General features: G+C 39.2%; 2 protein-coding genes and 1 long non-coding RNA gene across 5 annotated transcripts; 2 read left to right on the forward strand and 1 right to left on the reverse strand.

Annotated features, from left to right (window-relative positions):
- Nucleotides 1-198: 198 nt before the first annotated feature.
- On the forward strand, nucleotides 199-1,413 carry BCAS2 (BCAS2 pre-mRNA processing factor). The gene is made up of 3 exons (XM_011299843.1): nucleotides 199-427; nucleotides 493-758; nucleotides 927-1,413. The coding sequence occupies exons 1-3, from the start codon at nucleotides 353-355 to the stop codon at nucleotides 1,315-1,317; spliced, it is 732 nt and encodes a 243-aa protein (XP_011298145.1). The 5' UTR covers nucleotides 199-352; the 3' UTR covers nucleotides 1,318-1,413.
- LOC105263566 (colorectal mutant cancer protein) lies at nucleotides 1,401-24,725 on the reverse strand. Of its 3 annotated transcripts, XM_011299839.1 has the most exons (11): nucleotides 24,007-24,725; nucleotides 17,888-18,117; nucleotides 17,383-17,519; nucleotides 5,661-5,922; nucleotides 5,284-5,444; nucleotides 4,954-5,184; nucleotides 4,305-4,681; nucleotides 3,878-4,141; nucleotides 3,197-3,772; nucleotides 2,994-3,096; nucleotides 1,401-2,077 (listed from the first exon to the last, which is right to left on the reverse strand). In XM_011299839.1, exons 1-11 carry the CDS (start codon nucleotides 24,114-24,116, stop codon nucleotides 1,967-1,969), a joined length of 2,562 nt encoding a protein of 853 aa, XP_011298141.1. In that variant the 5' UTR covers nucleotides 24,117-24,725; the 3' UTR covers nucleotides 1,401-1,966. The 3 variants fall into 3 exon arrangements, with proteins under 3 accessions (XP_011298141.1, XP_011298143.1, XP_011298142.1); XM_011299841.1 differs by lacking the exons at nucleotides 17,383-17,519; nucleotides 17,888-18,117; nucleotides 24,007-24,725 and adding exons at nucleotides 9,632-10,117; nucleotides 14,810-14,966; XM_011299840.1 differs by lacking the exons at nucleotides 17,383-17,519; nucleotides 17,888-18,117; nucleotides 24,007-24,725 and adding exons at nucleotides 9,632-10,223; nucleotides 14,810-14,966.
- LOC105263565 (uncharacterized) lies at nucleotides 7,291-9,609 on the forward strand. Its single transcript, XR_891906.1, has 3 exons — nucleotides 7,291-7,499; nucleotides 7,581-7,804; nucleotides 8,079-9,609. It is a non-coding gene; the product is annotated as an uncharacterized lncRNA (long non-coding RNA).
- Nucleotides 24,726-25,553: the final 828 nt, after the last annotated feature.

Genomic DNA, 25,553 nt, shown 5'->3' on the forward strand with positions numbered 1-25,553 from the left:
GGATGCACCACTACGTGACACACTAGGTCAATCGTGAGTGGGAAAATTTAATTCATTTGGAAAATTATGTTCTGCTCTAAGATCGAAGAAATTCGCATTTTCAAATGCATTTGAGAAGGTTTTATGAGAATGATAATTGATGTTTCGATAATTATCCATAAATCACCTCCTCGTCGATCCAAGCCGGCCAAGTCGGCTCAAATACGCATACGGCATACCCCGGAGTCATGGACGTTCACATGAGAACGCATCCTTCACCTTTTGCGCCAATTTGTTTACGCCTGCAAACAATTATTCATGTTCCTAAGTGTTGTAAATTAGAAATCGATTTTTGATCGGTAATTAGTAAAGAATGGCTGGTGAAGTGGTAGTCGATGCACTTCCTTACATAGACCAGGGATACGATGAACCAGGAGTCCGAGAAGCGGTGAGTTAACTTGAATTATTAATTTTCAGGTTAAGCCACTTCCATTTGTTTTGATAAAATTATAGGCTTTGGCGATGGTCGAGGAGGAGACACGAAGGTACAGACCCACGAAGAATTACCTGGAGCATCTTCCACCCCTGAATATTTCAGCGTTCGAAACTGATGTAATGAAACACGAGTTCGAGAGAATGCAAAATCGAATTCCCATGGAGGTGCTGAGTATGAAGCGATACGAACTTCCTCCACCTCCTCCAGGAAAAATGAATGACCTTGCAGCATGGAATGAGAGTGTAGATAACAGCAGTGCACAATTGGAACATCAGGCCACCCGGTGAGATTTATTTTGAGACAAAATCAAATATAATCGAGTCAATTAATCTGCTCTCGTCGATATCGTTTTATCGTACCTCATTTTTGAAATATACTCTTAAATTATTTTCACTCTCTACGGAACTTTTTAATACGAAATTTTGAAAATGGAAAATTCTCTCTTCTCTAGAATATGTAATTTGGAATTGATGATGGAATACGGATGTGAGGCCTGGAAATCTCACCTGGAAATTCTCGTGAAGATGGTGAGCCACGCACAGAAGCTGATCCAGTCCTTGAGAAAAACAATCCAAGAGGTTAATTGGCAGCGTAAATCCATGCAGACCCAAGGAGGAGAGAAATTGAGAGCCCTGGAAGCCCAGTGGGTAGGTCTGGTGTCAAAGAATTATGAAATTGAACAGGCATGTGCCCACCTGGAGGAAGAACTCCAGAGGCTCAGGACACATCAAGAGGAGGGATTCGAAGTGACTGATGTACCTACAGACGCACTCCAGCCAGACATTCCCGAGGAGAGTGCAGCAGAAGCCCCAGGAATTGGAAATGTCGATCCGCAGGACTAATCCATGTGACTCCCTTCAATAGGAATTTTACCAAATTAATTAGATAAGGGAAATAAAAAATATTGGATGTGAATAAGACGGTAAAAATTAATAAAGCACGATTTATTTAATAACTCTACATGTATCACTCATTTCTCTGCCTCGATTACAATATACATATTTACATAACACTGCTATACAGCTGACAAGAAGCTAGAAAATTCTTTGACTGATTGAAATCGAAAGAGTAATTCTCAACGCCAATCACAAAATTCATATCCATTTTTCTTTACAAAGAAAATTTCATGAACGATTTGAAATAAATATGAAATGAATTTTAATCGTTAGAAAATGATTGGCGAATGCCTCTTTTCATTAGATTCACTCAAAGAATAAAAAAATCTATTAGTTATAATTCTTTCTGCAAAACTCGCACCATTTCTTATTAAATACCATCGAGGTACAATGAAAGCGGGGATTTTCTCTCATTTCAGTCGTTTAGGCGGATAAGCTGCTTCTGGGATTTAATTCTTTGTTCTTTAGCATTTCTCTGTGTCGTTGATTGAGTAGAAAAATACATTCAATCCTGATTAGGCGAGGTTTACATGACTATTTGGAAAGTATGAGTTATGAGATCTTATCCGAGGGAATCGTCACGATCTGACGAGTGTCATAAGGATGTTTCAGAGGCACCTGAGCTCTGGGACTGCAGGGGAAGACTTCCTTTGTACCCAACTGCCTCCTCCTCCAGCATCCCTATTCTCTGTTTCAACAGTTTCACCTGAAAAATTTTAATATCATAATATCACGACACGCAATTAATAATCAGAATGATTTACTAATAAAATAATGAATGAATGAAAAAAAATAAACAATTATTATCTGAAAGTAATATAATTTTGTAATTAATTGACATTGATAGTATTTTTATATTCACGTGCGCAGGGAATATGCGCGTTAATCATAATTCAAGATGGCAACGTCTGTAAAACGAACTCCACCCGCTGAGACTTTCGTGTTGAATAAAAAATTATAAAAAATCATTGACAAATGATACTGTACAGTAAAACGTTTAGAAAACTAGTGAAGAAGTTTCCTGGAAAACGATTCTTCGGTGTCTATCGATTTCTACCTGTGTTTTTCATCGCAGGAGCTGCCTTGGAGTTTTCCATGATCAATTGGAAAATTGGAGAGGTTAACTTTTATAATACTTATAAGAAGAAGAGGATAGAGGAAATCGTCGAGGAGAGGTTGCACCATTCAGTGTAAAGAATCAGTTGAATAAGTTATTTGTGGATTGATTGGAGTGATCTGGTGGAAAAAAAACTGAGATATTAAGTGACATTTTCGAGATCCAGGAAAGGCAACAGAAGTGAAGATTTTATTCTGTGTGGCAGAGACGGCTTTTGATCGGAAACATGCCTTCAGGGGTGGGTTGGGGCGTTTATTTGAGGTTTTTGACAGCTGCGATGCTGTCAGCCTTTGCAGGGGCTCAGACTGTTCACATTTATTATAGACCACTGGACGACCTCGATAAACTAGTCGAAGAGGAAATTAATAGGAGGAGAGAACCACAAACTACTTAATATTGTCAGAACGTGGTAGTCTGTTTTTTTGAAGTGTCTGAATAAAAATGATGTTTAATTTAATAACAATTAAATATTTGTGAGGTTTTTTTATTGAGTGTCATTATGTACCTGAGATGCATTCCTCTCCACCATTGCTATCATTTGCTGCTCGAGCTTCTTCAGTCTCGATTGGTATTTCTTTTTGGATTTATCTAGTGTTTGCACAAGGGCTCTGTAAATCAAAAAATAAATTCATGTCAACAAAAAATTAGAAGGCTAGAAGAAAAATTAAAAAAATACAGAGATTGCGGTGATGATTTTTTTAATTTTACCCATTAGCCATTTTCAAGTCATTAACGAGTTCAGCACTTTGCTGATGCCGCAACTCCGAGTTCCTCGTGACTTTTTCCAGAGTCGCCACAAGTTCCTGGAGTCGATCCTTGAGTCTAGCTTCTCTCCCCAAAGCCTCAATGAGCTCTGACTCCATGCCCTCACTCTCACAGTCACTGACAACCCTCTCCTTATTCCCAGCCATAGCCAGCATGGCCTCGGTGTCTGTCAGCTGCCCTTGGAGATGCTGAATAGCAGCATGCTGCGCTGCAATCTGTGCATCCCGTGCATTCAGCTTGAGCTCAACGGTCGCACGTTCTTTCTCGAGGAGAAATACCCGGGCTCGAAGCTCTGCCTTGTCCTCCCTCATCGCCATGAGCTCCTGCATGAGAACTGCTGTCTCGAGGTCCAATTTTCTAGCCTCTGCCAGGGAAATTGTATTTTTGGAGTTGATTGGCTCCACGTGAACTGTTTCCAATTCCACTGCTGTTGATCTCACCATCGCTCGGTCACCCTTCAGCTTGGAAATGTGACGACGGAGTCGTTGCTCCTCGTCCACTGACCAAGAAATCTCGGAGCTTTGAATAAAACATTTTTTATCATCATTCATTATTCATTCAAAGGCACCAATTGAAATATGCACCATTGATCCTTTTAATATATCAAATAGAAAAAATTCTCACTCGTCTGATAAAATAATACTGTCCTCCCACGGTGCCCCAAGCGTTGCACAATCATTTTCCAGCCGCTTCAGCACATGGTGAGCGACATTCTCAGCTGTTCGTCGATTATCAATGGTAACACTGTTCCTGTCAGACGATAACGCAATCTCGGTTTCTAATAATGCAACTAGGACATCGTAGGCTTCGATGGCACGATCCGAAAAGGAGAGAGCGAGCCTCAGGGCTGTGGCGTTGGACTCGTATTTTCCAACGAGCAGGCTCAACCTGAGGGCAGTTCATCGATTGATCGATTCATTAGTCGAATGAAAAAAAAATTTTGGCTCTGGAATTTTGGCTCTGTCTCCAATCGATAGTTTGAAGAAATATAATTTGATGGGAAAATATCGGAGGACATACAAAAAAGTTCTTCAATGTTTAATGGAATTACCTGTCACACTGAGCCTTACTCTCGTGAAGGGTCAGAGCAAGGACAGCATTGTTGGCTCTGGCATGTTCCAGTCTGCTGTTCAATCTCTCGGTCTCCACTTCAAATTGCTTCTCGGAGCCGTTGAGTTCATGGAGATTGGAGTGATCAAGAAGATCGGAGACCAAGTGCTCAGCTACCATAGTCGAGCAAACTCCCAAATTTGTTATGTCAGGTCCAGTGATGTGTCTTTCATCCGTTCTCCTCAATTTCACCCTCTCCGCCATTTTCAGTACTGGAACTTCCTCTCGGGAGAGATTTTTCGTTGGAGGGGTTTGCAGAGGGGGTAGGAGGGGCGAGCAGGGGGCAGTCAAAGGCTCCGGAGAGCTAATATTTCCTCTCTGGAATTATACAAATTGACATTCAACGACAATAAATTGAATTGATTGAAAAAATAATTGAATCGTCAAATAGAAATCTGAAATAAATGAAAATAATTTCAGGATTTATTTTTTCAATATTTTTCGATGGGCAAAATTGGGGTATAATCCCAGATTAAAATCATTCATGATAGAAGCCATTCGTGAGCGTTGTCCACTGAGAGACAGGATTATGCAATCAACTGGTCGTTGATTGCGCAATTAAAACTAGTTAATCAAGCAGGTGGGCGTACCCTGTGATCCCGACGGGGTGAATCGCTACTGCCGTGATGACCCGAGTGGTTATTCTGCCCAGGATGACCCCTGAATTGCGCAAGTTGAGACTGGAGAGTAGCAATTTCAGCTCTCAGTGCATTAACCTCCTCCTGGAGTGTAGCAACAGCCACACTCTGACACGAGGCTGCTTGCTGGGTTGGCTCGGGGGTGGGAAGAGCCGCAGGGCTGTCCAGCTGCTCTCGATCATTCTGTTTGGCAAAGAAAAACACTGTTTTCTTTTTCATTCTTTTTCTTTCCCCCCATGACGAATAAATAGAACTTTCCAGTCGGGTTTTTCAAAGCTTTACCTCTGTTTGACGAGTTGAGATCTCATCTCCACAACTTCTGTCCTCACTGGAGTCCGCATCGCCCAGGGTACGATCTCCATCTCCCTGAATGTCTCCACCAGTTTCCGATTCTTCCACTGGATTTGTTATCGATCCCTCCGCATCTCTACTCGTTTCTACCTCTGGAGGAATAATTATTTAAATGACAATTGCCGTTGTATCTGGTACTTTTGCTCGAGCAAATCTCATGATTTTGGATTTTTGTCGAGCTGCCAGAAATTCCAGAATTCCCAGTTTTTAATATCCCCTCGACCCAAGCTCCCTAGGATTGGGAGCACAGAGAACAATTGAAAGAGTGAGAGATTAAAAAAAGATGAGTAAAGATAAAAAACACGTGCCTGACTCATCCTCCTCGGCAATCACTGTTGCCCTGTGTCTCTCTAACTGTCGCCCAAGCTCAGCAATGACGGAGTGAAGCTCAGTGAGTCTTTCCTCTTGCCTGGCTGACTGCTGTTCAGATCTCTGTTCAGCCCTAGCTGCCTGTGCCTCCGCTCTTATCAGTGATGCTTCTGCAGCCTCTTTTGCCCTCGTTGCCGACAGAAGACGGGCATTCAGCTCGGCCACCTCTGATCTCAAGGATGATAACGCTGCCGCATGAAGCTGGCAAAAAAAAAAATTAATCACTCCCTTCAAAAAGCTATCACAGCCCCAATGAAATTATATCCGAAAATTTTTTCATGCTGTCAAGTGATTTTTGAGGAATACCTCCGAATCTAATTGAGCTAGCCTAATTTACATCAGGACCTTATCTGCAGAGTGGATCGAGAATCACAATAAAGGTCTTTTGCAAAAATTCGCTCACTTTTTTAGATTCAGAGATATTCGTCGAAAATTGGACGGTTAAATAAAGCGACTTGTTACCATTTGCCTTTTAGCAATTGAATTAATGGCATGATACATTGATTAATCTAATTGGCGAGAAACCATGAGTATTTTCCTTGTGGGACGATGATCATATTCTCAAGATTGCTCTTATGTACAAATTGCTCAATAAAATTCAAATGAGCCTTCAGCAAATTGCATAATGAGCTTCCGGTGCGAGGCGTTACTCAAATTAACGAAAATTGATGCCTCAATCTCGAGTTCCTTTTCTCACAGCTCCAGATCAAAAAACAATGCGGATCCGATACATCTCAATTACAGGAATTGTCTACACCCAGGTATTACGCCTTATCGAGAGTTATGATCAACGACAAACAAGCAAAAAATAAAATGAAATAAACTAATGCGAGGAAGAAGTTGTAAATGATTCTGGCCTTCAGCATAGCGTGTCGGTCGTTCTGCGTCATGCGAAAATTCTTTTGGAAGTAGGAGGCAACCCGATAAAAACGCAACGATGAACCACTCCGCAATTCAGATATTATTGATTACTCTGTGAGGTCTGACCTACTTGGTGAACGGTAAAAAGTGAGTAATTTTTATCCAACTTGGATAACATCGGGACTTTGTAGGAAACGATTATTGTTCAGTGATAAAAACGCGTCAATAATTTCAATAGGAAAGTCGCCAAGGAGTGACTTATTTTTTTTTTTTGCCACAAAAGTACAGTAGAATTTTTATCCCGTCATTGTAAAATGTCATAGGCCTGGGAAAAATAATAATATTCATGGAAAATGTTCTCTCCATTTTAAAAATCAATATTAAATATCCAAAATCAATATTTTTCGAATATTTTTATATCATTGACGGAGTAATTTCATATTCCGAGTTTTGCGTGAATGAATTCTTCAGAATTATTTGATTTTCCAGCCCGAAAAAATGAAACAAGTCGTGTTGACTCTGGCCATAATTCTGGTCGCCTTCTCGATGGTCTGCGTCGCCCAGAAGGATGATTATATCCATCTCCCTGGAAAAAACTGTAATGAAGCTCCACCCTGTCCAGATGGTAGACCCTGTGTGATGGCTCCACCCAGATGCAACTCCGGAACCTGTGGTACAGACCCAGTTCCAACTTGTGGCAAAAAATAATCCCTCACTCTCAGTCCGAAATACCGATTAATTAGGAACAACAGAAAAATAAATATAGTTTCAGTGAAAATTCGTTCTAAAATTAATTAAACCTCGATTGGTATTGCTGAAAATAATTCGACACCGAATGAGTGTGCATTGATGGTTGTCCTCGAGTATCAGTTAGGGCACGTCAACTCTGGAGGGTTCAAAGAGTCTCTCTGAGACAGGTACAGAGGGAATTTCAATTTTTTTTCAATTTTTTTTTCTCTGTAAAAAAAAAATTCCAAACCAATTTCACAATTCTCCAGGATGAATTCATGACATTCCCAGTGTAAAGAGACCTTGATAGATTGAAAACTGGATAATGGAGAGACGTCTGAAGGACGAGGTGGATGTGTCCCATCGGGTGTTGCCAATGGGCAAACAGAAGACCCACATATACATGCCCTGGTAAATTGCCGCCTGCTAAGGCCATATCCCTGGATATCCAATTACTCTTCGTCGTCCTGATGCGTCGTACTATCGAGACAAGGTCAGTGCAAATGTCACGTGATATTGTTGCGATTTGATGGTGACCTTATTCGTGATATTCTCGTTGATGTTTCGTTGGATTTACACTGGAAAATTTCAATGGAATATCTTCGAGGTGACAAGATGAAAAAGCTTTCCCACACGTGACATTGTCACTCGAATCCATCAACCAAATAAATTCATTAAATCGTTGAGTGCCCCGAGCTCGTGATAAATATTCATCCGATTCAAATGAATATTCTCGCTGACATAAATGAAATTGTTCTCATACCCAGTGCCCATACCCCGAGGGCTTATTCGTTGGCTGGAAGAGGTGGAGCAAGGGTAGCATTCCGGAAGAATGATAAATCATACAGTAACATAAAAAAATGCAGAAAGATGGATGGCTCGGTTGGAGCACAAGAAAATCATAAAGAAGATGATTTCATTGGGCTTCCGTGAGCTCACTGGAGCTGGATAGAAATTTCTGCTGGAGCTCAGCAATCAAAATAGCTGGCGGTCAGTGCACCAAAGACTTCAACCTCCTGCCATTATCCCCCTGTCTTCATTTCTCCTCATCCATTCATTTCTCCAAACATTTTTATTTCCATTCCCCTCCGGTGAAAGCCATCGCAAGGTCTTCATCCGTCAGTAATTTTCAACTTTTTATTTCATAAATTCGGGGAATGCTTGGGTTGTTGGCGAATTGCCAAAGAAAGAATTAAGAATTACACGGGGTGGAGGATATCGAAGGAGAAAGAAGATGCTCCAGTGGAAAAAGCCATTAACCCAGATCGTCGCCTTTAATGGTGAGTACTGTGTGCACAAAGTGGAGCGCGTTATGTGTGAGACTTGAGGTGGGCCCTTACTTCTTCAATGCAAGATGTACTTTTATGCCCTCAGACCCAGTGAACGTCAGATAGCTTCAGGGAAATGTGAGAATAAAGATAGCCCAGTGATACCTATACATTTTCCTTTATGGGGGCTTCGCAATTGTTATAGCTTCTTCTTTTTTATGGGGGTGGATCTTCATTTGGAGAATCTAGTTCAGTTAAGTGATAAGCCAAGTTCTTACCAACTTTAATGGCAATTATTCTTTTTTCCTATCTTACAGAAGAATGTGCCCTTAGCCCTCATATCCTATCCATAAAAAATTACATCCAGAATGTCTTCATGCCCTTAAATAACAGAACGATTTCTCAGGAGAACACATCTTTTATGGGAAAGTCTATAAAGATAGTGAAGCGATTCTCAAATATATTCAAGGTTTTATGAATTTTTCTGGGGAATAATTCCTGTCGCTGTTGCATTTCGACAGAGAATATTTCGATTTATCGCGGTAATCCGCGGATTTTATGAAAATCAGTGATGACTGTCGTCATGAATCAGAGTGGAAGTGAAATCGTAGAAAATTTGATGGTTGAAAAAATTTTAATGCCTCCATATTTTATATCCAATGAGAATATCTTAATCTTCTCAATTAATAACGATTTATTACGAAAAAAGATTTGTTTATGAAAACGTCATTACAAGGATAGCAAAGCGATCCCTAATTCTAATTTAAAATCCGAAAAGTTTTGAATTTTCGTTTTGAGTATTTTTTTCCTTTTTCATTCGTTCGTTCGTTCATCAAAAATGAGTACATTATACAAAAAAGTATAATGATAAATAGCTTTTTTCAATTTTCTCTATTTTCAATGCCTGTAAAAAAATCCTCATTGTTGGATTCTCCTTTTATTGACGAGCAGACATTGAAAACGTCTCCATCATCGCAAATAGAAAGTGATTTCTTTCTCGGGAAGTGGTTTTTCAATTTTCCCATTTCCACTAAAAAGAACTCTGAACTCACATTCTGTCCATTAGTTGGTACGTGGATAGGAACAGCTCGATCGTTCTCTCTTTCACTGGGACAACACAGCCAAGATCGAGTAATTGAAACAGCATGATTCTCTTCCTCGTCTTCATCAACTTCATCCTCGGTCGTTGCACAGTGCACGTAGACCAAATCGTCTCGTCTCGGTGGCGCATCGAGAATATCTTTAGGTGGTATTTCTCGATGATTATTAGTCAGTACTGTGTGAATACGCGGTATATTGTTGGTCATTGATTGGTGACGATGAAAACGTTCTCCGTAGCAGTCGGAAGACGCCACGGAGCCATTGCTGGGGGAAAATGTGAAGCCCGCCACTTTGATTAATTCTTCACTAACGCTTCATAGTTTGAAAAAAATTCCTGAGTCACTGGGTACTTCCACTTCAATTCACAAATTATTTATTTATTACTTTTTCATTAAATAATCCAGGGATTTTTTTTGCGTCTCGTGGGGCTTCTAAATCTAGACGCGAGATAAGAAATTGTTCACTGACATTTTCATCAATTATGAAAGATGACTTTTTCCAGGATTTTTTCCCGATGAATTTCCCGGTTAAATATTTATTTATCTGTGCACATTATTTTTAAAATATTTTATATACTTGGTTAAATGTTAATTATAATATAATATCAAGATGAAGATTGATAATTAAAATTAATTAGTTACAACAAGATGTGAATGAAGATGTTTCATTTAATTTGATTAATGGTCAAAGTTTATTGTGAATTTTTTATTATTTTTTTTCAAGTGCAATTTGTCTGGAGAATGTCACCCCCGATGGGAAATTTGTTTTTAGATGGGTTGATAGGGAGATTATTGGATCGTCCCAAGTGTAAATCCGTCGGTGTTTCCTGGGTGTCTGGAGGACAGACGACCCAGATTATCCTGACGGCGTCTTGGGTTTGTTACACCCACCCCATCCCCCAGGGTGAATATTGCCAGTAGTAAACAGATACTGAAAAATATTTTCCAAAGAGCTACTCGCGTCACGACAGAATAAAGTGCCGTATTTTTTTTTTAATCGTCAAATGTAAAATGTAAAATGTAAATGGAGGCATTAGCATTGAAAAATTCTGAAATACTAGTCGGCGACTAGAGGGAAAGCTGGATTATCACAAATTATGAGCAGCGGTGTTAAAACTTAATTCTCAGAGATGAAAATCATTTTAAACATGTGCATTCCAGTAATTTTCAGCTTTTTAATGAAGCCCTCCTGCTCGCTCGTTAATTCTCCACTCGAGTCTATTTGTTTTCACTTTTATTTTACCATGAATGAAAAAAATACTTGAGGACGTGGTAATTATTATTATGGCATTTCAAAAATGTTTTTATAGAGTTACAGGTGCAATTTGATTAATTCATAATATTTTTATCAGAGATAAATAATTGTAGAACTGAATAAATCGACAGGAAGTTGTTCGTCTGGAGGGAAAAGCTATTGGGTATTTAAATTATTGATAGAGTGATATTTGAATTTTTTTTTTCCGCGAATTAATAGCGATTACGCAGTTTCGAGTATAAACCTTGATACTCCAGTCTCGGCATCACGATATCTGCCTCTAAAATACTAGACCATGTTAATTATGAAGTTTCTAATTATGGGATATTAAATGACAACCGGGTTGTATAACTCCATCATTCAGCTGCATTCCACTTTGTGCCAGATTAATGATTCCTTTCAATCCCTCACGACGATAAAAATTATTCACTATAAACGAGTCTGAACATCATTTGAAGGGGAACGTGTTTCTAGCGTGAAATGATCTTGATTCCTCGGTATGCGTTTTTTTTTTTTTGGAAAAATCGGGTGTGCTTGCTGAAGTATTTGATAGATCGTTAAAGGAAACTCATCCTCGACGCCTTGGCACGTTCTCCCAGGGCGTTAATTAAACGGGTTAATTACTCACTGGGCGGAGTCGCGTTATGTTGGAGGAGAGAAGCCAGTTTATTGGATAAAAATCCCATTTTTTAATTAGATTTTCAGAGAAACATGGCGAAGTCGTGGGTAAGAATAGAGACAGGTGGGGCTAGACACTTTTACCAGAATATTTATAACTGACGGATAAATTCATCGATTAAGCCCCGTCTTGGCTCGATGCAAAGAGGGAAAAGATGATTCTTCATTCAAGTCATTAATCACTGCTATCATTAAATTTTCCAATCAAAATTAATTAGAAAGTTCTGAAGAGATGGCCCAAAAGTTTAGTTCGTCGTAATTGCAAGTGAAAAATTAAGATTATAATTAAAATGGTTGAGGGGGGGAGGTAATCCCGTGAAGAATTTCAATAATCTCTTTGTAAATACGTATTTCTCAGAATTTATCGATGCAATGTTCACACCCTCCCAATTCCAAAGTATAAAAAAATGGCATTTGCAATCAGAAATAAAATGAAAAGTTGAGTTTTCAGAGCGTTCCACCCATCGTTTAATTGAAAACACGTCACGTTCTCGATCCGATTAAGAAGTCTATAATTAAGAACAGTGCATGATCAATTTAACAAGGAGGATGATACAATCTCGCATACCATAGCGTCCCACGAGACAGGGAAGTTCATAACCCGTGGGCGAGGGCACAGCTATAAATATTACCGAATATTATGGGAGGTGCCGCCTCTTCAAAGGCCTTCAGAGAATTACAAAGCAAAGAGAATCAGTACGATAATCCATCTATTACAATGTTTGATACTTCGATAGTTAAGTATGAGCTCAAGGTACATCTGCATGTGCAACACGCAAGCTAGTCAAGGCTGAATATGTTCACTGAAAAATTTATCGGGAAAGTTATCCTGACATTCTCGTGAAGAAACGCAATTATTAAAGTTATTTATTCAATTAGTAAAAATTCCATGATCATTCTGCCATTTTTCGATCCACTCTCGGTATTTAAAATCATAATTATAATTATTTTATCATTATTCTATGGGATTATCGTTATCAAAAGACTGACATTGTTGGCTGATAATTATTTTAGGATGATAAATACTTGAGATTGGGAATTTTTAATTTAAATAGAAAATGGGTGAGAATTCGATTGTCAAAGGCGTGGGTGAATTGAAGTATAAATTTTGCTCTGTGTGGAGCGATTGCAAGGACATGTGTGCTACGAGTAAAAACAGCGGTCTCGAGGAGATAAGACTGGGTTTGATCATAGATTAACTAATCCGCTCCTGAAACGTGCTAGACCAACGGGTTTATCTACCCTTGGACATCGTTTGCACATTGTGGTTGATAGCAACAGCTCGGACGTGCCCTGTCTCAAAGGTATCGTAAGGGTCTGAGTCATTTTGTCCGTTTTTTTTTTATGAAAAAGGTTTCCACCCTTTAATATCAATCATTGGTTTATAGTCGATCCATTAATTCAATTACAAATGCAAATTAATGGATTTAATTCTCCCATTTCTTTTATTGCTAGAGCTATGATTTTTTTTATGCATTCATTGATTGGAGGGAATGAATGAGAATTTTACAACTTGATTGATTATACTATTTTTCAGTCTTTTTATTTTTTAATGTTTTCCTGGTTTGCCGTTATCTTATGATTCACACGCAGTCGATAGTAAAAGGACAGAGGTGGGAGGTCTAGTTGTTAAACCAAAATTGATAAATGCATAATTACCCGTTGGCTTTAACGGAGGGGTACGATATAACGTGGGCAGTTGGTTGGGTAATTAGTGTTCCTTGATTGCCGTGCACGCGTTGAGCGTAACCCTAAACCGCATGGCTTCTAATTCTCATTCATGCCGGCTGGTTTTTTAAAATTTTTTTATTACCCGCTGTCTCTTGAATTGTAATTTCTATTTTGGGTTACAAATATCTTCTCCATAGCCAGGAAATTCAATAGGAAGCGGACGCGTCGGGCAATCGAAAGAGATTATTGAATATCGTCAGGTAGATAAATATCAGAAAATATTCAAGAGCTTCGAGATATGATAATTAATGGGGCAGATAAATTCTTGGATTATTTTCTGCATTTCGAGGATGGAAAAATGGTTCTCATGTAATCGAGTTACAGGCGAGATTTCCAGACACTTGAACGCAACTTCGCCCACGTCTTTCTCCTTTCCATGGATACGAAGATGGAAATAAGAAGTTGGAAGTTATGAAAAAAAATAAATTAGAGGAGAAACTCACGGTGGAAGAAGAAAAAATTGTAATCGATTCTCGAGAGTACGGGGAGGGAATATTTCCCTCGAGATTATAATGTACATTATATTCTCAAGAAATTAAAAATTCAAATCGATCGTTAAAATTTTTGATGCGTCCCAGAAAAATCAGATGAATAATTTTTCATCGGTAAATAGAGAATTCCCAGGGATTTTCCTGCAGATTGTATTTCCGACTTGAATAGAATTCCCAAGATATATCAATTATTCATGACTGTGGGTACAAATATATTTGGTATCTTCCCGTTTTCATTCGTTTTATCGACTTATCCATGGAATAACGGGGTCATACGCCACATGTTATGATATCGGGATTTAGTTTTCTTGGAATGGAAGTAGGGGATAGTCTAGTTCCTAGACAGACGGAGAAGGAGAAATGATGAGGGAAAGGGTAGCAGACCGAGTGGAGCCGGTGAGGGTAGTGCACGACGGATGGGTGGACATGGGTGGGTGTAGGGAGGGTTTAATGGAAATTAAATGAATCGCATTGTTTTACGGGCATGGGCATATCCTCTGGATGTGAGCCAGGGACAGTTTGTGGACCGTTTGCTGGACGAATTATTTTCACGTTTAGCAATCCTGCTCTTTCGACCATGGAGAATTCAAATATTGTATGAAAACTTTTCCATCTCTCCCAAAACATCACAAATCTACCGGGATTTTTCCCAATAAAACGGAATTTTCCAATGAATTAATTCCCCTCCACCCGGGTATTTCTCTTTTATCTCCCTATTTACACTGGATTTTTTTTTCCTTAATTTCCTCCAACACAAAAATTCCAGATCAATCAATTCAAATCAACACGTGTCTCCCATTATCTGATCTGCACTCAATTTTTCCCAACTCAAATATCAATTATTCTAATTTCAATTTCCATAGCTATGATGAATAAAAATGATTGAATAAATATTCGCCGGAGCAATAACTTTTTTCAATGAAAATAAAAAATTTCGATTGATCGATTGAAATTTTCACGTGTGAATTTATTTACACTGAATTATTTTTTCTCGTCGAGGTGTTTTAATTTTTTTTTTTTAGTTTCCGCGGGTTTAATTGCGTGAGAGTGATTGATGAATGGGGTAAATTGATTTTTGGAGTGTTTATTATTTGAAATGATGGAATAGCGATTTAAAGCGCGCGCACTCCGGCGTCCGGTGACAGACTGATTCGTATTGCCAGCGCACATCTTCTCGCCATAGGGCGAAAAACGGGGGCGGCGTGGAAAGAGCCGGCGCCAGTCATCAATATATATATATGTGCATATACATAGTATGTATGGGAAGCGCAACCGCGATAGAAATGTTTGATAGGGTCCGATATGTTCGCCTTCAGCACTTTTCGATTCATTTTCGGTCTAGTGGTGCGATTTATTTATTGTCCTACATATATTCTCCATTATCGCGATACTCGATATCAATTTTGATTCATCGGCTCGGTGAATTTTTAGGAGGAGATAGCGGAAGGTTAAATGGATTAATTTAATTTTTACCTTTTCTTTTCGAGAGATGATTGTCGCGCTGAAATTGATTATTGGTAATCCTTTATGAAGATTTTATTGAAAATATATTGGTGACATTTATTTGATTTTTTTTAAATAATGGGTTAATTTGAAATATTTTCCATATTTGAGGGAGTTTAATTGATGGAATCAATTATTATGTTATTTTTTATTGAGGAATGTTTTGGTGTTTACGAATATGATAAGTGGATATGGAAATAAATTGGGATGAATGGAGTAAGGTGAGCCCTTTATCCAGCGAAAGCTCCCAGAAAAATATCTCCTTGAATTTTGATAAACCAAGCCAACTCTCCAGCTAACTCAATTGAGAGTGAATTCTGAGGTTCATTTTAGTACTCCAGTGGAGGTAAGGAAGCGCGAGAAAACTTGGTGGTAAACTTGGTTTAAGTGGAAAAAGAGAGAGGGGTTGAATTTCACAGGGTGGTGGGGTGAGATGAAAAGCCGATGTACATGGGAGAAGGCGTCGTTGGAATCCGTCGAGACGGAGCCAGACGAGAAAAGGTGGCTTTTTTGGGGTATGAGGGAAAATTCCAGCGACACAACGACTAGAAGCCAGAATAGAGTGAAGGAGTTGTAAATACCACTGAAATAGGACAGCGTGGGGAGGAAAAATGTTGCATTTTTTTTTTCATACGCTTTTGTTTCTCAATGGGAGAATTTTTCACCCGGAAAAGTGACGAGAAAAATAAGATGTCAGTCGACGTACCCCTCTTCAGACTCTTTCGGTTCTACCATTTTTATTTTATTTTTTAGAGCAGAACATTCTTCATAAATCAGTCAGAATAACCATTCTGCATAAATATACGAATTTTATTTGGAATTAATAATATTATATGGAAAATTCGGTATTATTATTTATATTTTTTTAGAGAAAATGTATTGGTAAGTAGAACTCTCGTTAAAAGTATTCAACACGATGACTGGCGACTGTATGAAAGACAAACTTATCCCCTTGATTATTCCCCTGGATTAAACTCACTGGAACTCAAATTCTGAAACGTCTGCCTCCTCGTAACTTGTGCCCTCGAGAGTCCATTCTCTTTTCCACAAAATTTTTTTTTCCATCATTTTTCCTTCACTTCAATAGAGTTGAAAGCACGACCCATCAAAGCCCCCAGGAGGGAATCGATTTCGTGGTATAAACTTGGACAAGTTTAACGCCACCGAGGGAGAAAGACGTCGTGAGGTGGATTCCAAGGTTTCGGGGAAACTGATATCCTCGTCCTATTCATGGAGATGGTACAAGTACTCATGCTACTTTGGCTGCTTTCTTTCAAACAAACTTCTAACCCGTTTTTCCATTTCTTGTTTTCTCCTTGTTTTATCGAAGACCGAGGCACCACCCACCAAAATGAAATAATAATTCTATTCTCCCTCGGATATTTTTATTTTTTCTCTTCGCATTCCGAAAAAGAAGACTACGAGCAAGACTGTAAAATCCAGAGAACTTTCCTTTCGTGCGATTCAAAATTGTTCGTCATTTTTTCCTGGATTACGATTTGTGCGAAATTGTTTAACATTTTTTCATTGAATTTCTGCAGACAGGAAGTGAATAATCGAAATTCCAGAGTGTCATTACTCGTCTTTGAAGTTATGCATTGCATTCTCGGTACTTCGAGGTGAGAGATGGCGAGGATAAACCACGGTTTATTATTTGTATTCTCCCATGGTGAGTGGATAGTCGGAAGCTGTCGGCCCATAAAAAATAAAATTCTAACGATTGTGGAGAGCACAAAAGGGAAAGTTGGTGAATAAAGTGACCAATTCACAGTGAAATCATAATGCGGCAGTCCGTGGGTGTTATTTAACCGAATTATCGGGATTATTTATGGGACTGTTAAAGCGTAAGTATTAAAAATCACCCTCTTGAGATAACATTGAAGCAGGAAAGTATTGCGGCGATGGGTTCAGGTGAATAATCACACCTTCGGAGTGGAAAACCATTTTTTCTCGTCTCGAAATAACCAAGAGTTATGATTTCTCACGTTTTTCGTGTGGGGCAAGTATTTGTTTTGGTTATGCAAAAATTTTTAAAGAGTATTTACCTTGTTGGCGAGGTCGAGCATGTTTCCAGTTCCTCCAGCTGCTGCCTCCACGAGTTTTTGGAGGGTGTGAGGCTCTGGTGACAAATCACGTGCTCCACTGTCGAATTCCCAACTCTCATGGCGTCCCGAAACCGTTCCTGGTGACACGAAACATCATTATTTTAACATTTAATCCGATTCACTTCAATCGTGTCATTGATATTCTCGATAGTTTACGTTGGAGTAATAATAAAGATAATAAAAAATCGCCGAAATTTGTTGGCATAAAAAATGCTTCGACAAAGGAAAGCTGAAATTTCTCATCAACTCCCCCATCTCTCTTGAACCCACGGGGAATTACATTTGTCTCGACGGAGGGAAAAAAGGTGAAACCGAAGGGCGTAGGAAGTCAATTTTCCTGGGATCCGTTGATGCAATAAGAGAAACTGAGGTAATAAAAAAAATGACGAAAACGACGGGAGGAGGTAGAGTAAAAAAAAAACGTGGAAAATGTTTGGTGCTGTACCGAGACTGTTGTCACTGCTGGTTGGTAAATACTCTGGTGTGTGGGTGTGATGAGGACTCGTCCTGCTCTTTCCCGATCTCAGTGCTTCGATTTCCGGTCTCAATGCCAGACGCCGTCTGAGAAACTCCTGATAGGATATACGGCCATTTTCATCAGCACCAAGTTCTCTCATCAACTCCTCCACGGAATTCTCGAGGTTCAGCTCGCGGCAAACAGTCAACAGGTCCTGACTATAACACAACAGATGAAAATCCAGAATTTTAAATGAGGAAAATGTCCATGAGAATTTAATTAAAGGAGTTTAACACGAATTGCATAATTAAAAATATCATTAAAAATGATAGTATATACTGAACTCCACCTTCTACATTTATCCATATATTTTTTTTGATATGCAAATATGGACAGTTGATTTTATTTTTTCAAATGCCAATCGAAGATTGAAAATTAATGCTGGATCAAATAATACATTCACAGAGTGCAATGTCACGGAGAATACGAGGAACTGGGGATAACTGATAATAACTCAATAAAACTAATTTAATTCGACATTTTCCAAGCCCCAAAGTTTTTAATTCCAGAGTGGAAATAGATGTTGCTAACCGCACCGTGAGGAGTGTGAAATTTTTAATGCATGACTTGATAAACCGAAAGGGCTAGACGTCAATCCTACCTGCTATCTGGGAATGCTGGATGTGACGGGTTTCACGTCGAGTTTATATTAAAAATTCACGGGCCGGCGTCGCGAGAGATTTTCATGAAAAACTGATAAAATAATTTCACCAATTAACTTGATACTCCTCTCCCAGAATAGCCGAAGTCAATTAATCAATTGCAACAACGGTAAGACCAGTATTTAGATTAACTAGAAATGGAGGCGCGCATTGAGTTCAATGATGTCAATATTTCAAGAATTATTTCCATTTTCTCCAAATTCATTCCAAACCCGTAATTTAATAATTCACTCAAAAATTCAACCATTGAGGTCAGATGAGAGCCAAAATATGTGAGGATATGTGAGGATATCTGAGGGTGTGAGGATGAATTTATGGCACATCAATCACGAGTCACAGAATACAATTTTTTTAAATAATGGATTATTGACTGAGAATTTTTCCAAGTCACCCAATGGCCATGATAATTACTAAATAATCATGGCTGGAGTCAGAGATTTATCAGACACGTGTAACGAGGCATGACAACTTGACTTTAATTCGAAAAAATACCCACGTTGAACACATCGGGGGGTGAGTTAGGGTACGTGCTTCAGAATGACGCTGTGCACGAGTGCAATTGCATGGTATATTCGTTGGACCTTGTTAGAATGAGAAGTGTAGTGGATGGTAGAAAGGGTAAACAGTCAAGAACAAGCAGCGAAGCGTAAGAGCCTTAACTGCCAAATTGAGACTCCACTTTTCCATGAAAGACTATAAAGATACGAGATGGAGTGCCTAAAATTTAGCCCTCTGCATCATTTTAAAAAATAAAACCCTTTTGTGCCCCCAGAACTGTCGTATTGTGGTCCTAATACTCCTTCAAACAATTCATGTCACTCAACTCCAGTATTTGCTATCTCAACCTTCGATGGTTCGTCGGAATGGAGATATCAAAAAGTATCGAACGCAGTCCCTGGATGGGCTGAGTCTTGCGCACGTGGAGCACAAAGAGACGTTTGTGTTAAAGGGGAAAATGGAATTCTACTACTCAACAGGGTCTACAGGGATGAACAGAAGAGTTGAAGGAAAAAAAGTATTTGAACGGAAAGTGGGATTTAGCATGGAGTAGGCAAATCAGCAGAAGAATGGAGTCAACTGAGAACCGATCCTCTGAGCTCATTCATTCCTCTATTTTCTTGTCTTCATGATTGTAAAAATATATTCTAGATGGGATTACCGATCGGATACATTCCTTTGATGAATTTGAAAATTTTTCAGCTTGCCAGTGAAATCCCGGGTCGACTTCCTGAAATATATCAGCCAAATTCCGATAATTTTCCGGTCAACACATGACATTGACTCCAGTCCCAGGTTATTGACGATGATTACTCGACGAGTTAAAATCGTCTGCATTCAGACAGAGTGAGAGACGAAAACGAGGGACAAAAAAGAGTTAGAGAGTGAAGTGGGGTGTGGAAAGAGGGACGATCGTTAAAATCCAAGCGTCGACGTGATTAACGCGATGCAATCAATGCTACGACGACGTAATTCGTGTGTAAACTCTTCACACCCGCCAAACGCCTACATCCAACACGCGTAACTGGAGAAACAAGTCATTGCTGGATTTCACTGTAAATATGAATTTCTCACTCGTCACATAAAAGGTGAAAATAAATAAATAAAAATGACAGGATTTTTAATCATGCGGTATTCCGAATGATTAAAATCCATGGACCAAACGAAAAACCTCTCGACGATATGACAGATTAAAGGAATTACCCGGCACCCATTAAAAATCCAGATAATTCATTTCTCTCGTCACTGAAATCTCAAAACAGAATTAAACAATTCATCTCAACAATGTAGAAATTAAGTTGGAGGATTATTTTTTTTATGTCGGTGATGCGACGACAGTTTGATGTCTGATCATGAAAAAAAAAGGAGAGGCAACATCAAAGGAGCTTCTCTTAATACCCGGGTGTCTCTGATGAAAGCGTCGAGGAGCAGATGAAGGCTGATGCTGAAGGGAGTGGAGGGAATGGGCAGGGACAGAGGAAAGGACAGGCAAGACCTGTCGTATCTTCATCTGCTGTGTGACAATGGTGTCGCCGGTAGCTTGACGGTTGAGAATTAAACGTCACTCCCCTAATTACCGTGGAATTTATAATAGTTTTAAAATATATCGATAAATCGATGAAATCCCCGGGTATGAGTTTGCATTACAGTCTCCATCAGTCTCCATTACATTTTCAAGCGATTCTCGTTTCATATCGATTTTGCTAAAATAATTTCATTCACCATTTTTTTTCCATCCACTTGTGTCTGCGATGATTAAATCGGTCAATGATCCTGATCTCCCATGACTTGATCACAGATTCCATTCTGTTTGGGGTTTCAATTATCACTCACAACCATAAATTTATCAATTCCCCTGAAAGCCTGCTATCGATTATTCAATCTACTCGATGGCGTTTAAATGCTACTGTCTCCAACGCACGTTATTTTATACCCGTACAGTTCAACGTACCCCGTATCACTGAATTTATTTCGCACTTTTGAGGGAAAAACTCGTGGAAATTACCAACAGCCATTGCAACTCCGTGGGAAAGCTAAACGTTTTACCCAGACTCCAACTTGTTCCTCTAAAGTCGCTAATGCAATGGATAGTTTTATTTCTTTCACTCGATCGTGTCATTGCGGGTGCGTTTCATCATTTATCTTTCGACCGTTATGAAACTGGATTATCAGCATTCGGAATTGGTTTATCGTATCGTATCGATCGTGCAAGCATTTCTCGAAGTTACAAATGCATTTATCAGGGGAAAATTATGGGCATCCCATCGGCTCGCGAATTTATTCATTTGTCAGGAAAGTTATTCAATATAATGACAGAAAATGCGTGAATTATTGAAACTATTGAGCGTTTAATTGTATGTGTTTTAATCACATTTTTGAATAATTAAGAGGACTGGCGGGAGAACTGATTGAATGTGGTATTAATTATTTAGATTCTCCTTTGAATTACGAAATAATTCGGTTCAGCAATAGAAATTAAATTCAATCATTAAATCGCCAACGCACCGCAATTATTCACAACAAAGATAAATAATTCAATTACTTATATTAATGAAATTATAATGACACGAGGTCCAATTAATTAAAACTGACAAAAAATGAGATGTTGATTTCATTGGAAGCCAGATTAATAAATAAATGAAATGTTTATGAAAGAGCATTTGAATTATATTTTATTGAGGTGTGTTCACACTTCGAAAGCAGTCGCCGAATGAAAAAAATTATCTCGAAATGTTTTTTTTTTCAAATCATTCGATTCATATATTTGTAAAAAAAGAAGAGAACAGTTGCATTCAATTGTAAAAAATGGAAAATTCCCGATGATGAATTAACAAGAGGAGTAATTGAATTATTGAAATTGTTGGCATTGCAATGATCTGAATAAATTGGATGAATGATAGATTAAAGGCAAGGGCTCGGTACCCAATGGGAATTTTTTAGCCCCATCCCCGAAGGTTTTCCAGTTCAAGAGAGAAATTGATAGAAAAAGAAGAGTCATCATAAAAAAAATACAAGAGCTGGAGAACTGATCGGATGAGGTGGAGGGATGGGGTTGTCGACGCCGGCAGTTTTACACCGTTAACAATGCACCACTCATCGGGTCTCCGGATGTATTGTGCGTGCCAACCACCAACGAGGGCTTCCCGATAAAAGAGGCAAAACGAGAGAGGAACAGCCCAGAGACGAAACTTTCACTGCGGTATGGGAAACGTGCTTTTGTGAATGAAAAAAAAAAAAAAAAATCAACGTTCGAGTACCACCAACGCTTACTCTGTCCGTGTGTAACCGAACATTTTCCGCCTTTTCACTTCAACGTTTGTACTCTTTGTGCCACTTTTTTCCCCTTGATCAAGGCATCTAAAAAATCGCTTTCATGCACCCTCATTCGCGATTTTAATTACGCATTTGTGGATATTTACTTTTGGTTTTGTTACGCAGGTATTTGTTTACTGAGGGATTTCAGTTCAGTTTCAGGTATCTCTTTGCGATGGGCAATTGTGCTGAATGCCGCGGTTTTGGGAAATTTTTCGAGACGTGTGGTACGTATGGAGTGATGAGAGAAAATCTAGTCTGAGGATGTGGAGTCAAAGGAGGTAACAATGGTGAGTTTACTCGTGTGTGTTGGGGATGAGAAACCGATACTCTCCTCTGGGATGGGGAAGGTGTTTTCGAAGATTAAAGAAGAATTTGAATATATCGTTCTGAATTATCGAATGGAGGTTTCAATAAAGACGCGAAGCCCAAAGCGACGGCATTTTTTTTTCAAAATCAATTTCCTTCCTGTAAATCTTTTGACTATTCCAGAGATGAAATAAATTTTTGCTCGTTTGCACATAAATAAGAGAACTTCCGGCTCTTCTTACTCCCATGATGTTAAATTCAAAACTCTAGCACCGAGTTGACTTCAAAGTCAGTGGCATATACAGAGACTCGAGTGGATGATGAAAAAAAAAAAACTGGATTCTTCTGATACTGCAGAGGGGAACCGGAGACATTGCGTGACTCATTGGCCATAAAAACTGGTCCACCCTTCGTCTTTGGGTGCCGCAACCCCAATACACATAGTCAAGGATTATGTACAAGCAGCTGCTCAGAATAATCGGGAGAAAAAATGGTGTTCCTCAGATATTTTATCAAATCTACTACTCATTCGCTACGAAATCAACGAAAAGCGCAAGAACGTCCATTGAAAATGTCCATAAATTTCCACATAAAATAAAATTAAACTGAAATTGAACAATTGAACAAATTTGAAAAGAATCCACGAGTAGTCGAGTGCTAATTCCACGAGAAGTAAAAATTCCCCTCTGATTGATTGAAAGAACAATTCCCCGGAAGTTTATTAAAAGAGCAACGACGTTTGCTCAAAAATTAAAAAGTCTGGAGGCACATTAGGGTGAAAGCAAGACGCAGGGTATTTTGAAATGTCAATAGCCGGCGTGTGCGGACGCACGCATGAGCAGCCCCTTTACAAAACAGAGACAGAGGAGAAACAGTGGCGAATACCGGATGCTGTAACCTGTCGTTTTATCCTCCAGGCGACCCTAACATTATCTCATTACCCAGCCCACAAAATACTGTACAAATCCGAGTTTGTCTGAATGCCCTCGCCCTTTCCACTGTCAAAATTCACCAGGTAGAGAAACCTAAAAATAAACTGAGTGAATTAAGACTCAGTTTCTCCCTCTCAAAGTACTTGACCATTCACCTAATTGGCCTGGATCCCAACTTACCAAGTTTCCTTGGAATCCAGAGCGAGGATTGAATTCCCAATGAGTTTCCCATTCCTCGCATCATCCATTGCATTTTTATGATGGTATGACGGTTGATTTATTATCGAGACATTTTTTTTTTTTTTATTAACGGGAGCTTTTTAGTTTGTCTTACCTATCGATGAAACCATCCCCGTCTCCGTCGCAGGCCTGAAAGAGTTTTCTCACTCTCTCCTCGTCGCAAATGGAGCCCGCCTCACTCTCAGCATCTGCTGTCTGTGACATCCTTTAGGTGTCCTCTGTATCAGCCATACCATCGAATCCATCCACAGCGAATTGAGTCTCTCTTGCACTTGTCCCCCTTTTTTCACGCTTTTTTTCCGGATCAAGGGTTAATGTCTCATTTTATGATGCACTCCCTTTGAATATTTCACTGTGATATTTCAGAGGGAAACAAAGAACGATTATGTGACTATTTTTGGCTACTCCGGGAAAGAGATCGAGGACCTTTTTGATGGGTTGATGGTTTGATGGTCATTGGTTGAGCAAATAGTCTGCGATAATGAGTGATTGTTTTAGGGACTCTTGGAGGACTTTTTAGATCTCTATGGAATTATCGCTCGTGATCTATTTTTCTGTAATTACACTGTTTACACTGCACGACACGAGGGAAGCCATAGTGTGATATACATTACGGGGGAGTTGTTAAATGCGGCGTTTTGGAGGACTGTTTGCATGAGTGTGGCACGTCGGACCGGTTGTCAGAGTCCACTAACCCTAACCTTAAACGTTAGAACTCTCATCCCTTCGACGGGAATGACTGGGGGCCATAAAAACTATCGATTTTTTTTTTCCCACCCGCATGCGAATGGGTGACGGTGGAGAAGTCAAAATACTTTGACAGTACACGCCATCTTGAACTTATGGACTCCCCACCACCGGTCTGCATGGCGGGTGTTTTTGATTCTTACAAAAATCATGGTCCTCACGACATCTGTTGATCGTAGAAAGAACCCGGTATGCCCTACGACCAGTAGGAATTACCTGGTACTCCCTACGATTTTGGATGTTCAGAAAAAATTTTTACAGAAATGTTGGGTTTTTTAGGCAATAAATTGCGAAATTTTCCATTTTTTAATGGCAATCGCGGTGATAGACCGAACGCTCCCTGTAAATAATTTCGATAGTGAATGTAAAAAGTAGCTGATGCGAAATGTCAAACTTAATGAATAAAGTGGGGGGAAAATTTTTTTTTTTTCGATTTTTTAAAAATTTTTTTCGAAAAAAAAATTTTTTTTTTCGTTTTTTTTTTCAATTTTCAGTATTTTCAAAATGAAATCTAACTGAATCGTTTATTTAAACGAATAAAGAATGCGAAGAGAAGAGGCTCGGCAAGAGCCAGTGGGGGGAGTGCTTCCCGGTGAAATTCGAAAAGTCGAAGTTCGGATCTCCGTCACAGATGTCGCATTTTTTCTCCAAGTCGAATATGGTTTCAAACGTGTTAAATCGAATCGAAAACAACTGGAAAGTATCGCTTCTCGGCTCATTGAGCTAAGATCAAAGTGTAGTATCTGTTCTTATCAGCTTAATATCTGATACGCACTCCATTGGAGTGCCAGAATATTAAACTGATTTTTGGAAAAAGGTGGATTTTTGGAGCTTGCTCCAAGTCGACCACGAGTTGTCCTGGTATTGCAGTACCGCCAGGCACGGCTCTCTTTG

This window comes from Fopius arisanus, unplaced genomic scaffold (assembly GCF_000806365.1).
Source record: "Fopius arisanus strain USDA-PBARC FA_bdor unplaced genomic scaffold, ASM80636v1 scaffold00015, whole genome shotgun sequence".
Classification (NCBI taxonomy): domain Eukaryota; kingdom Metazoa; phylum Arthropoda; class Insecta; order Hymenoptera; family Braconidae; genus Fopius; species Fopius arisanus.